The sequence below is a fragment of the Acipenser ruthenus genome, unplaced genomic scaffold (genome assembly GCF_902713425.1).
Source record: "Acipenser ruthenus unplaced genomic scaffold, fAciRut3.2 maternal haplotype, whole genome shotgun sequence".
Taxonomy (NCBI): Eukaryota; Metazoa; Chordata; class Actinopteri; order Acipenseriformes; family Acipenseridae; genus Acipenser; species Acipenser ruthenus.
This window is the reverse complement of record NW_026708065.1, coordinates 1-13144: the sequence shown is the minus strand read 5'-3', so window position 1 is coordinate 13144 and position 13144 is coordinate 1. Positions and strand designations below refer to the sequence as shown.

At 43.9% G+C, this 13144-nt stretch overlaps 1 protein-coding gene across 1 annotated transcript; it reads right to left on the bottom strand.

Moving 5' to 3' along the window:
- Positions 1-692: 692 nt before the first annotated feature.
- On the bottom strand, positions 693-9808 carry LOC131728734 (zinc finger and SCAN domain-containing protein 31-like). The gene is made up of 3 exons (XM_059019728.1): positions 8808-9808; positions 7802-8014; positions 693-3297 (listed from the first exon to the last, which is right to left on the bottom strand). The coding sequence occupies exon 3, from the start codon at positions 3260-3262 to the stop codon at positions 1676-1678; it is 1587 nt and encodes a 528-aa protein (XP_058875711.1). The 5' UTR covers positions 3263-3297; positions 7802-8014; positions 8808-9808; the 3' UTR covers positions 693-1675.
- Positions 9809-13144: the final 3336 nt, after the last annotated feature.

Below are 13144 nucleotides of genomic sequence, written 5' to 3'. Positions count from 1 at the left end.
ATAGGAGCTTGTTATCATTCATGTCTTGTTGTCAACTAACATTTTGTCATTGTTCAACTTTGCTAAATGTGCACATCAGTACCTCTGAAAGAAATCTGTACTGTAACAGTGTCATTGCTTGCAATTGCTGCACTAGATACATGCTAGAGGCTGCGCCCCCACCAGTTTAATTCAATTGTATAATAAGTAACACTACACACAGGGTCACTTTCATTTTATTATTTAATAGCACAGAGAAGTTCTTAACAGTTTTCATACTGACAGCAGCATAGATTTGTTTATGGAATGGAACGGTATCATTGAACTCCTGGATCGTACCAGAACAACAAAAGAGAGAGGGGGGAAAATGAAAATAGTATTTCATAAATTAACAAATTATTATTAGTTTCCACAGTGTTGAAGGCACAAACAAATACAAAAATATTATCACTGATTACCAGTTTTAATCCAGACAGAAACGCAGATGTGACCCCTGTGTGCTGAACTATATATTCCATGTCTCCCTATTCAGTGCAATGGAACAGTCGCAAGTCCCTGCCTAGCAACAACGTCAGGCAGCAGTGACGTCAGACCGTTATCTTTGGGGTTCAGTTTCTGTAAAACTAGGATCCCCAAAAAATATTAATACCCCGCTGCACATCTACACCCCTGGGACTATGTGTATGCCAAGTGTGGTTCCTTAATTTGCTATACTTTTTGAGATCCAGGTATATTAAAAAAAAATGCTGCTTTTTGCCACTCTGTATCTCAAAAAGTATTCAGCCAAATGCTACCCCATTCACATGGTTTGATGAGCCTGCCAATCCGACCACACATAAAAATGCATATTGGTGGGATGTTACCTCCCTTTTGAGCTGCTTGTAAAACCGACTGTAAACAGGACTTTCATTCAAACCTTAACCATGTCTGCGCGACCGCAGTGGCCTATTCATGTTGTCATGCCGGCCCTTATTCATGATGTTATTCATGTAGTATTCATTACCCCTATTAATGAAATTGATACCCCCCATAATAATAACCATATTCAGGTTCATACACAATTCATAAAGGTTGCAGGTAGTCATAGCCTACTTATACTACTGATTGAAATGCAAGCACAGCTGCTTTGGCACACACTCATTCTCACATTTATGCTAAAACATGATTAAACACCCTTAGGCTGGCACATAGACAGGATTCCTTTCAAAAAATATCACTGGAGCATCACACTCAGTTTTGATTGGTATAAAGCAGTGGCCCTCGCTTCCAATTAGGTCCTGAATGATTTATAAGAAGGTTGATTCATTAATCTACAATCTGGTTGAAGCAAAGACCTGGACTGGAAGGACCGAAAACAAGGACCATTGTAACACTGCCTGGAATATTGATTTCTATCAGCTTCATCTGCATTTTCAAAACTGGTATTTATGTCTTTTCACTTAACCACAGAAAGCAAATGTATTGCCACATTTTGTACAGTGATACAGCTTCTTTCCACTGTGAATTTGCTGGTGTGTTTTTAGGTTTCCTGACAGACTGAAACTCTTCCCACATTTAGTGCAGTGATACGGCTTCTCTCCAGTGTGAATTTGCTGGTGTTGTTTTAGGCTTCCTAACTGAATGAAGCGCTTCCCACCATCAGGGCAGTGATACAGCTTCTCTCCTGTGTGAATTCACCTGTGTTTTTTAAGCTTCCTTACCGCCTGAAGCTCTTCCCACAGTCAAAGCAGTGATGTGGCTTCTCTCCAGTGTGAGTTTGCTGGTGTGATTTTAGGTGTCCTAACTGACTGAAGCTCTTCCCACAGTCAGAGCAGTGATGCGGCCTCTCTCCAGCGTGAATTCTCTGGTGTCTTTTTAGGTTTCCTGACAGACTGAAACTCTTCCCACATTTAACACAATGATACGGCTTCTTTCCACTGTGAATTCGCTGGTGTCTTTTTAGGCTTCCTGACATACTGAAGCAATCTCCACATTCAGAACAGCGATATGGCTTCTCTCCAGTGTGAATTCGCTGGTGTTGTTTTAGGCTTCCTAACCGAATGAAGCTCTTCCCACAGTCAGAACAGTGATGCGGCTTCTCTCCAGTGTGAGTTCGCTGGTGTGATTTTAGGTGTCCTGACTGACTGAAGCTCTTCCCACAGTCACTGCAGTGATGCAGCTTCTCTCCAGTATGAATTCTCTGGTGTCTTTTTAGGCTTCTTAACTGACTGAAGTTCTTCCCACATTCAGTACATTGATGTGATATCTTTGGCAGGGATATGTTTTCTGAATCCTTAAACAGCAAGTCAATAGACTCCTCTTCAATGCAGAAAGACTCCAGTTCAGTCTTTTCTTTAATGTGGACAGGCTCCAGTTCAGTCTCCTCTTGTTTAATGTGGACAGGCTCCAGTTCAGTCTCTTCTTTAATGTGGACAGGCTCCAGTTCAGTCTCTTCTTTAATGTGGACAGGCTCCAGTTCAGTCTCTTCTTCTTTCATGTGGACAGGCTCCAGTTCAGTCTCTTCTTTAATGTGGACAGGCTCCAGTTCAGTCTCTTCTTTAATGTGGACAGGCTCCAGTTCAGTCTCTTCTTTAATGTGGACAGGCTCCAGTTCAGTCTCTTCTTTAATGTGGACAGGCTCCAGTTCAGTCTCTTCTTTAATGTGGACAGGCTCCAGTTCAGTCTCTTCTTCTTTCATGTGGACAGGCTCCAGTTCAGTCTCTTCTTTAATGTGGACAGGCTCCAGTTCAGTCTCTTCTTTAATGTGGACAGGCTCCAGTTTAGTCTCTTCTTCTTTCATGTGGACAGGCTCCAGTTCAGTCTCTTCTTTAATGTGGACAGGCTCCAGTTCAGTCTCTTCTTTAATGTGGACAGGCTCCAGTTCAGTCTCTTCTTCTTTCATGTGGACAGGTTCCAGTTCAGTCTCTTCTTCTTTCATGTGGACAGGCTCCAGTTCAGTCTCTTCTTTAATGTGGACAGGCTCCAGTTCAGTCTCTTCTTCTTTCATGTGGACAGGCTCCAGTTCAGTCTCTTCTTTAATGTGGACAGGCTCCAGTTCAGTCTCTTCTTCTTTCATGTGGACAGGCTCCAGTTCAGTCTCTTCTTCTTTCATGTGGACAGGCTCCAGTTCAGTCTCTTCTTTCATGTGGACAGGCTCCAGTTCAGTCTCTTCTTCTTTAATGTGGACAGGCTCTAGTTCAGTCTCTTCTTTAATGTGGACAGGCTCCAGTTCAGGCATCTCCTGTTTAATGCAGATAGGTGCCAGTTCCACAACCTCCTCCTGTTTAATGTAAACAGATTCCATCTTTGTTCCTTCACTTTCACCAAGATAAGGCAGTCCTGAAAGCATAAAACGTTAGGTTACTATCATAACCCTGTTTCTCTCAAATAGAAATGTAACCATTACCTCATGGGAATTTATCCTTAAAGACACTGTAACCTGAATAGATCTAACAAAGACTGCTCATCAAAGCCTGTGATGCAGTCATGCCCGTCCCGAGGGCATTAATAGACTGCATGCACACATCTCAATATCATTTTTCCTTCAAGACTGCTGCAATCATAGATGCAGTGACCTTGAAGGTTAATGGTTACATTTCTATTCAGGGAACCAGGGTTATGATAATAACCTAACATTCCCTATCAAGTATGAAATGTAACCATTACCTAATGGGTAGACATACCAAAGTTGTAACAAGACAATTAATGCAGACAACTGGAATGCCACAAGCTCGACCCAGGCCGCCTTGCGTGCTACCATTAGGAACCCTCAGCACAAGTAGCTGGAGCTAAAAGATTTGAGGGAGAACTCACCTATATGTTTTTGCTGTAAGGGTCGAGCTCGAGGCCGCCCTTAACACTCTTGTTCCAAACCCAGGGATTTGTGGATCCACGACATTCAGCTGATAAGCGCAGGCGTGCAGGATGTGCCCACTTGGAAAGTCCCTCCAGACAGTGCCGAGACACTGTCAGCAGGTGGACATGGTTCAATGTGGGCTGAAAAACCCTGTTTTTGAACCAGGCTTGGAGAAGGCGCATGTGGAAAAGACTCAAAGGAAAGGACTGGGAAGCTACTGCCATAAAGCCCATAAGCCTCTGGAATGTCACTACTGTCAGAGACAGAAGCTCTGCTGACAGAGACGGGTGAGCCACTGGCACTGGGTGATCCAAAGAGGGTAACTCTGGATTGCCCATCTCCTCAGAGGCGGCAGTGGAAAGCAGATTGTCTAGTTGCGAGCCTGTGCTTGGTGCCCCTTGTTGCTCCAAGAGAACAGAGGGGGCTGGTGGAGCAGTGTGTTCAAGCAACAGCTGAGCCAGTACTGTGCCTTGCTGGGAAACAGCTTCCCAGAGCTTGTCCAGATTTTCAGAGTCCACTGATCTATGAGACCGGTGACCTTTTCTCCTCTTTTTAGAAACATGAGGAGGGGAGGAAAGGCAGAGGATGATGAGGAAGACCATGCCACTCGTTCAACTCTCCTGCTCTCCCATGGCACAGCGCCCTCAGACGAGGATGTAGCCAACCCCTTAAGGGATGATGCTAGGGAGCCCTGTCAAAGTGGTAAAGCCGTGGACCACTTCACGGAGCTGCGAGACACCCGTTTATCTAGCGTATGCCGAGAGAAGGACGTGCAGAACTCACAGAATCCGCGGCCTGTGAGTGGCCCTTTGCATGCTCCGGTCCCAAACAGGAAGAGCAACTGTCATGCTTATCCTCTACTGAGAGATTGGCCTTGCAAATGTCACAAGGGTAAAACCCTGGCATGCAGCAAGCAGTAAACCCTGTGACAACTGCTGCTTCAATCTGCTCAAGCCGGCGCCTACCTATCTCTCTCTCTACTAATATATATTAGTACTTTGTAGCACTTGCCGCTAGAAGCTGCAGTCAGACAGCACATGTAGCAAAGTACTGTATTTAAAAAATATATAAAACAGCACAAGTCGAAACTGAAAGCGTCCGCTGGTCTTGGACCAGAGATGGTGTCACTGTTGTGTATCACAATACCCCCTTTTTAACCGAGTCTGAATGGTGGTGATGAACCGAGGTGGAACAGAGCAGACAGTAAAATGAACCAAAATGACCCGATCGGCTCCCAGCCGCACAGTGACTGTAAAGTACCTTGCAAGGCACAGTTCAGTGAGTGTTCTACTCGGTGGTGGTACGCTCTATATAGTACCGTTCGGTGGTGGTTCAACACTCGGTGGTTTTAAACTCGGTCCAGTACCTTGGGTACGGTCCGGTTCAGTGGTACACTTCGTACAATTCGGGTACCCCAGTTCAGTAACCTCGTTCACTGTTTTGTACATATACTGTGTCAGGAACGGAGCAGGTCTGTGACCCACAGTTACTGCAGAAGCAGTATATAAGGCTGCCCACCTATATAGTTTTTGTCAAACCAACACAGCCCTAAGACTGGGGAAAGCCGGCTGTCAGAGCCCAAGGCAGCACGAAACACTGCGGGAAAGATTGCAAGCAATCAGACCCGACGCAGAGCTAGCCTAGCGACTGCGTAGTGAATCAGAGTGATAACCTTGTTCATTGTAAAGATTTGTACCGGTGGGAATGGAGTAGGCCTGGACCTACAGTTACAATTAAGCAGACTATAGGGGTGCCAACCTATAGCGCTTCTGGCAAACCGACACAGTCGTAAGACTGGGGAAAGCCAGCTGTCAGAGCCGTGACAGCCTTCGAAATGGCACTGCATGCAGAGACCAGGGTGGCAACGAAACACTACGGGAGGGGCTGCGGACAGCAGGACCCGAAGCAGAGCTGAGCCCAGCAACTGCTAGTGAATCAGAATGGTATCCTCGTTCGATGTACAGTACACCGGTGGGAACGGGAGCAGGTCTGGACCCACAGTTACCACGGGAGCGATTTATAGGGATGCCTACCTGCAGCGCTCTTGGTTAATCCAACAGTCCGAAAACTGAGGAAACCTACTATCAGAGCTCTAATAGTCTATACAATAATACTGCAAGCACAACTAATGCGGCAACAAGACACTGAGGGAGAAAACTGCAAGCAGAATTAATCAACGAGACACTGAGGGAGAAACTGCAAGCAGAACTAATGTGTGCAACGAGACACTGAGGGAGAAACTGCAAGCAGAACTAATGTGTGCAACGAGACACTGAGGGAGAAACTGCAAGCAGAACTAATGTGTGCAACGAGACACTGAGGGAGAAACTGCAAGCAGAACTAATGTGTGCAACGAGACACTGAGGGAGAAACTGCAAGCAGAACTAATGTGTGCAACGAGACACTGAGGGAGAAACTGCAAGCAGAACTAATGTGTGCAACGAGACACTGAGGGAGAAACTGCAAGCAGAACTAATGTGTGCAACGAGACACTGAGGGAGAAACTGCAAGCAGAACTAATGTGCCAACGAGACACAGTGGGAGAAAACTGCAAGCAGAACTAATGTGTGCAACGAGACACTGAGGGAGAAACTGCAAGCAGAACTAATGTGTGCAACGAGACACTGAGGGAGAAACTGCAAGCAGAACTAATGTGTGCAACGAGACACTGAGGGAGAAACTGCAAGCAGAACTAATGTGTGCAACGAGACACTGAGGGAGAAACTGCAAGCAGAACTAATGTGTGCAACGAGACACTGAGGGAGAAACTGCAAGCAGAACTAATGTGTGCAACGAGACACTGAGGGAGAAACTGCAAGCAGAACTAATGTGTGCAACGAGACACTGAGGGAGAAACTGTAAGCAGAACTAATGTGCCAACGAGACACAGTGGGAGAAAACTGGAAACAGTTTTAACCTGAAGCGCGTGTCACGGTCCAACAGGTGCGCTGGAATTTCTGTGAAAAGAAATAGAAAAATACACACCGAAAAACTTTTTTTTCTCACACAAAACAGTGAACACTCAATTACTGTTAATTATGTATAAATTCCCTAACAAAATAACATTTTTATTTTCAACGAAGCTAGCAGCCTGAGAGAGAACACAAGTACCCGACTTAAGGTTACTCGATCCCGGGGAAGGGGCGACGGAGCCGCCCGCTTCACAAGGAGCACAAGGCCCCTGAGGGACTAACGAAAACCACGGCTGAATGCTCAGTACGTGTAACTAGCAATGACTATAATCACATAAACATCATCTAATTATAATCACATTAACAGTGTAATTACACAAGCAAATAAGCAGATAACAGTACATTCAACACTTATCTCTCTCGATCAGGTCGGATGAAAGGAAAAATGATATTGAGATCTGTGCATGCAGCCTGTTTATGCCCTCGGGACGGGCATGACTGAATCTATTCAGGTTACTGGGTTACTGGGTCTTTAAGGATAAATACCCATGAGGTACTGGTCATATTTTGTACTTGATAGGCAATTAAGTATTGCTGTCTGTTCTCTATGTCACCTTCAGTCTCAAGAAAGCATTTCCTTTAGTTGTTTTTATACTTTCAATCAAACAACCACAAAGACCAATGATGAGGATAAATACTTTGTAACTCTCATGGGTGCTTGTGACATTTAATAAAGCATTTAATGTAATTAACCTAACTTTGAAATGGGTAGAATTGTTCTGTTAACAGAGTCCTAAAAACAACATCTGGAGGAACATCAGGAATTTAACTGTTCATAGACAAAAGTTACATGCCACAAATATTACGTGCTTGTGTTACAAACTAAGATCTTACAACATCTGTGTCAAATATTTACTGTTACTAAATCATTTCAAACATATATTCATAATAAACAAAGCATTCTACACAATTACAATCCTGCCAAGCAACACATTAACTGTTCAGTTCCAGTAAGACACGATTTGGCGAGTGTCAAGTGGATTTAAAAGATGAATAAAAAGATAGAGAAGCTTACTTCAGGTATTGTCAGTGGGATGTGCAGCACGGCTCTAGTGCTCTGAACGTTCAATTCTTCTCTTCAGGGTAAATAGGCAGCTCAAACGGACAGCGACAGGTAATCTGTGTAGACTAGACTGCACTGCATATTTAAACCCCTCTCTTGCAGTCAGCTCACGTCAGCCCCTCCCTGGATGTCACCTGCGTGCTGTTAGTCTCTCTTTGTTCTCTTCTATAATATATAATTAATATATTATTTGCTTCGGTTCCCTTACACACGTTTCTTTCACATAGCAATACTAAAAATCACTTTGGAATGTAGGTCTCCCTTTGTGTTTTAATTTATAACAGCAGAATAAAACTGGAAAAGGCAACAAAGATACACTTCATTAAAATTATATTTCTATAACATATTAAGAAGGACAGAAAGATCAGTTTATACACAAACGTAGCTTTTTATTTAAATATTCTGGATTTTATAATTGAATCAAAGTTAATAAAAGCGACCAGTAGATGGCAGAAATGATCCATTTATTTTTATCTATGCAGTCCACCAATCCAGTTTATTCTTGCACATTAATAACACTGTGTGATGGGGTACACCTCGTCCCTGTATTATTATTTGTATATTTCCTATTATTATTATTATTATTATATTTGTATTTGACGGTGGGAAAGCCGTGTTTTTATTGTTCGTTTTGTTTATTAATTTAAAAACCTGTGTGAATGTGGCTGGAGCCTCAATAAGGTCATTGTTTTATTGATAATTAATTAAGGCTCCAGCCACAGCTTAAAAGAACCAGCTCCAGGCTAATAGGGGGAGATTTTCCTTTGAGTCAGAGATGGGAGGACGGTTTGGAATGCGATCATACATCCGAAGCAACTGCTACCGCTGTACCACTCGGTATTTGTTTGTTTAGGTATTTTTGACCATCAAGCCCTTTTGTTTGGTATAAAGTGTTTTGTTTATTGTTTGATTTATTATTAAAACCCGAGCGCAAACGCGTCTCGTTTCCCCTACCTACCTTTGCCTTTGTTTTGTATTGCTTCTTCCTGGTCCGTGACGTCAGCACTGCAACCGCTCTGCCACACACGGCTATTAGATTTCTGTGCTGTTCTGTTTTATTTTGTAAATTATAAACTCGCATAATGATTTCTAATGCCATCCATTTTCTGACGCAGGAGTTTTCAACCGGGGGTACACGTACCGCTTCTAAGGGTCATAGGGGGTACGCAGGACGACTCAGAAATACACAAATCAAAATGAAAGTAAAAGAAAAGAATGGTTTTTTAACAGTATTATATATTCTCTAAAACACCGTGTATAATTTTTTCATCTTTGTTTAGCAGTTCAAAGTGAACCGCAGATGCAGCTGTTCGTGTATTGCTGTGTGTGTGTATGTGTGTGTGTGTGTGTGTGTGTGCTGTCCTGTCTTCTCCGCTGTTTGTGTGACGTGCCTGGGGTGTCACGTGCACAGTGCAGCTGTATGAGAGGGTCTGTGTTGGCTGCACTGTGATTTGTGTTCAGTTCCGCCAGCCACCTGTTTGCGCGGGACCGAGGATCTGAGCGATTGGACCATGACCGTATTTAGGAGCTGCCTGTGTGCAGCTCAGGTTCGTGTTGTGTAGTTGTGTGAGAGTGTGTCCTGGAGCTGGCTATCAGAGCTAAACCATTTTATGACAGAGCGTCCATTAGCCTGCTGTTCCAGCGCTTCAATAAAAACAGCAGTTTACACTGCTTTAAACTGCATCCTGTGCTGCCTCCATTTATTCCAGCTGCGGACCAGATACACCAGTACAATACATTAAATAAATGGGAAACAATGTGTTAATCAAATTATTCTGCCTTTCATTGCAACTGGTGCCATTCAGTGAGCGAAAACTGTAAAGGGTACTTCAACTGAAACCTCCCGACAGAAGGGGTACAATTTCAAAAAAAAAAACCCAGTCCTAAGACAATACCTGCCCTTCTCCTCTAACGTGGCAGGAATTCAAGGAAATACACAATTTCATTAATTTTCAGTAGAAATCAGTGGATATTGTCATTTAATTACTTAGGTTATTTTAAACATAATTTGACCCACACGTTAAGGTGGGCAGTAGTCTAAGACTTCTCTTCAAATTGTTCTAAGCATAATTGCAGTAAAATAAAAACATTAGGTATATTGAGACTAAACTGGGTCGATATAATGTTCTTTTTCAGAGAGAGAGAGAGAGAGAGAGAGAATTAAAAGTCAGCAAACAGCTCTACATTCAAAGAGAATCAGTAACTAACAGGACACTCATCAGCTCTGTATCCGAGGAGAATCAGTAACTAACAGGATACTCATCAGCTCTGTATCCGAGGAGAATCAGTAACTAACAGGACACTCATCAGCTCTGTATCCGAGGAGAATCAGTAACTAACAGGACACTCATCAGCTCTGTATCCGAGGAGAATCAGTAACTAACAGGACACTCATCAGCTCTGTATCCGAGGAGAATCAGTAACTAACAGGACACTCATCAGCTCTGTATCCGAGGAGAATCAGTAACTAACAGGACACTCATCAGCTCTGTATCCGAGGAGAATCAGTAACTAACAGGACACTCATCAGCTCTGTATCCGAGGAGAATCAGTAACTAACAGGACACTCATCAGCTCTGTATCCGAGGAGAATCAGTAACTAACAGGACACTCATCAGCTCTGTATCCGAGGAGAATCAGTAACTAACAGGACACTCATCAGCTCTGTATCCGAGGAGAATCAGTAACTAACAGGACACTCATCAGCTCTGTATCCGAGGAGAATCAGTAACTAACAGGACACTCATCAGCTCTGTATCCGAGGAGAATCAGTAACTAACAGGACACTCATCAGCTCTGTATCCGAGGAGAATCAGTAACTAACAGGACACTCATCAGCTCTGTATCCGAGGAGAATCAGTAACTAACAGGACACTCATCAGCTCTGTATCCGAGGAGAATCAGTAACTAACAGGACACTCATCAGCTCTGTATCCGAGGAGAATCAGTAACTAACAGGACACTCATCAGCTCTGTATCCGAGGAGAATCAGTAACTAACAGGACACTCATCAGCTCTGTATCCGAGGAGAATCAGTAACTAACAGGACACTCATCAGCTCTGTATCCGAGGAGAATCAGTAACTAACAGGACACTCATCAGCTCTGTATCCGAGGAGAATCAGTAACTAACAGGACACTCATCAGCTCTGTATCCGAGGAGAATCAGTAACTAACAGGACACTCATCAGCTCTGTATCCGAGGAGAATCAGTAACTAACAGGACACTCATCAGCTCTGTATCCGAGGAGAATCAGTAACTAACAGGACACTCATCAGCTCTGTATCCGAGGAGAATCAGTAACTAACAGGACACCCATCAGCTCTGTATCCGAGGAGAATCAGTAACTAACAGGACACTCATCAGCTCTGTATCCGAGGAGAATCAGTAACTAACAGGACACTCATCAGCTCTGTATCCGAGGAGAATCAGTAACTAACAGGACACTCATCAGCTCTGTATCCGAGGAGAATCAGTAACTAACAGGACACTCATCAGCTCTGTATCCGAGGAGAATCAGTAACTAACAGGACACTCATCAGCTCTGTATCCGAGGAGAATCAGTAACTAACAGGACACTCATCAGCTCTGTATCCGAGGAGAATCAGTAACTAACAGGACACTCATCAGCTCTGTATCCGAGGAGAATCAGTAACTAACAGGACACTCATCAGCTCTGTATCCGAGGAGAATCAGTAACTAACAGGACACTCATCAGCTCTGTATCCGAGGAGAATCAGTAACTAACAGGACACTCATCAGCTCTGTATCCGAGGAGAATCAGTAACTAACAGGACACTCATCAGCTCTGTATCCGAGGAGAATCAGTAACTAACAGGACACTCATCAGCTCTGTATCCGAGGAGAATCAGTAACTAACAGGACACTCATCAGCTCTGTATCCGAGGAGAATCAGTAACTAACAGGACACTCATCAGCTCTGTATCCGAGGAGAATCAGTAACTAACAGGACACTCATCAGCTCTGTATCCGAGGAGAATCAGTAACTAACAGGACACTCATCAGCTCTGTATCCGAGGAGAATCAGTAACTAACAGGACACTCATCAGCTCTGTATCCGAGGAGAATCAGTAACTAACAGGACACTCATCAGCTCTGTATCCGAGGAGAATCAGTAACTAACAGGACACTCATCAGCTCTGTATCCGAGGAGAATCAGTAACTAACAGGACACTCATCAGCTCTGTATCCGAGGAGAATCAGTAACTAACAGGACACTCATCAGCTCTGTATCCGAGGAGAATCAGTAACTAACAGGACACTCATCAGCTCTGTATCCGAGGAGAATCAGTAACTAACAGGACACTCATCAGCTCTGTATCCGAGGAGAATCAGTAACTAACAGGACACTCATCAGCTCTGTATCCGAGGAGAATCAGTAACTAACAGGACACTCATCAGCTCTGTATCCGAGGAGAATCAGTAACTAACAGGACACTCATCAGCTCTGTATCCGAGGAGAATCAGTAACTAACAGGACACTCATCAGCTCTGTATCCGAGGAGAATCAGTAACTAACAGGACACTCATCAGCTCTGTATCCGAGGAGAATCAGTAACTAACAGGACACTCATCAGCTCTGTATCCGAGGAGAATCAGTAACTAACAGGACACTCATCAGCTCTGTATCCGAGGAGAATCAGTAACTAACAGGACACTCATCAGCTCTGTATCCGAGGAGAATCAGTAACTAACAGGACACCCATCAGCTCTGTATCCGAGGAGAATCAGTAACTAACAGGACACTCATCAGCTCTGTATCCGAGGAGAATCAGTAACTAACAGGACACTCATCAGCTCTGTATCCGAGGAGAATCAGTAACTAACAGGACACTCATCAGCTCTGTATCCGAGGAGAATCAGTAACTAACAGGACACTCATCAGCTCTGTATCCGAGGAGAATCAGTAACTAACAGGACACTCATCAGCTCTGTATCCGAGGAGAATCAGTAACTAACAGGACACTCATCAGCTCTGTATCCGAGGAGAATCAGTAACTAACAGGACACTCATCAGCTCTGTATCCGAGGAGAATCAGTAACTAACAGGACACTCATCAGCTCTGTATCCGAGGAGAATCAGTAACTAACAGGACACTCATCAGCTCTGTATCCGAGGAGAATCAGTAACTAACAGGACACTCATCAGCTCTGTATCCGAGGAGAATCAGTAACTAACAGGACACTCATCAGCTCTGTATCCGAGGAGAATCAGTAACTAACAGGACACTCATCAGCTCTGTATCCGAGGAGAATCAGTAACTAACAGGACAC

Coding starts and splice junctions, on each gene's coding strand:
- LOC131728734 (XM_059019728.1), bottom strand. CDS start 3,262: ATGGAATCTGTTTACATTAAACAGGAGGAGGTTGTGGAACTGGCACCT.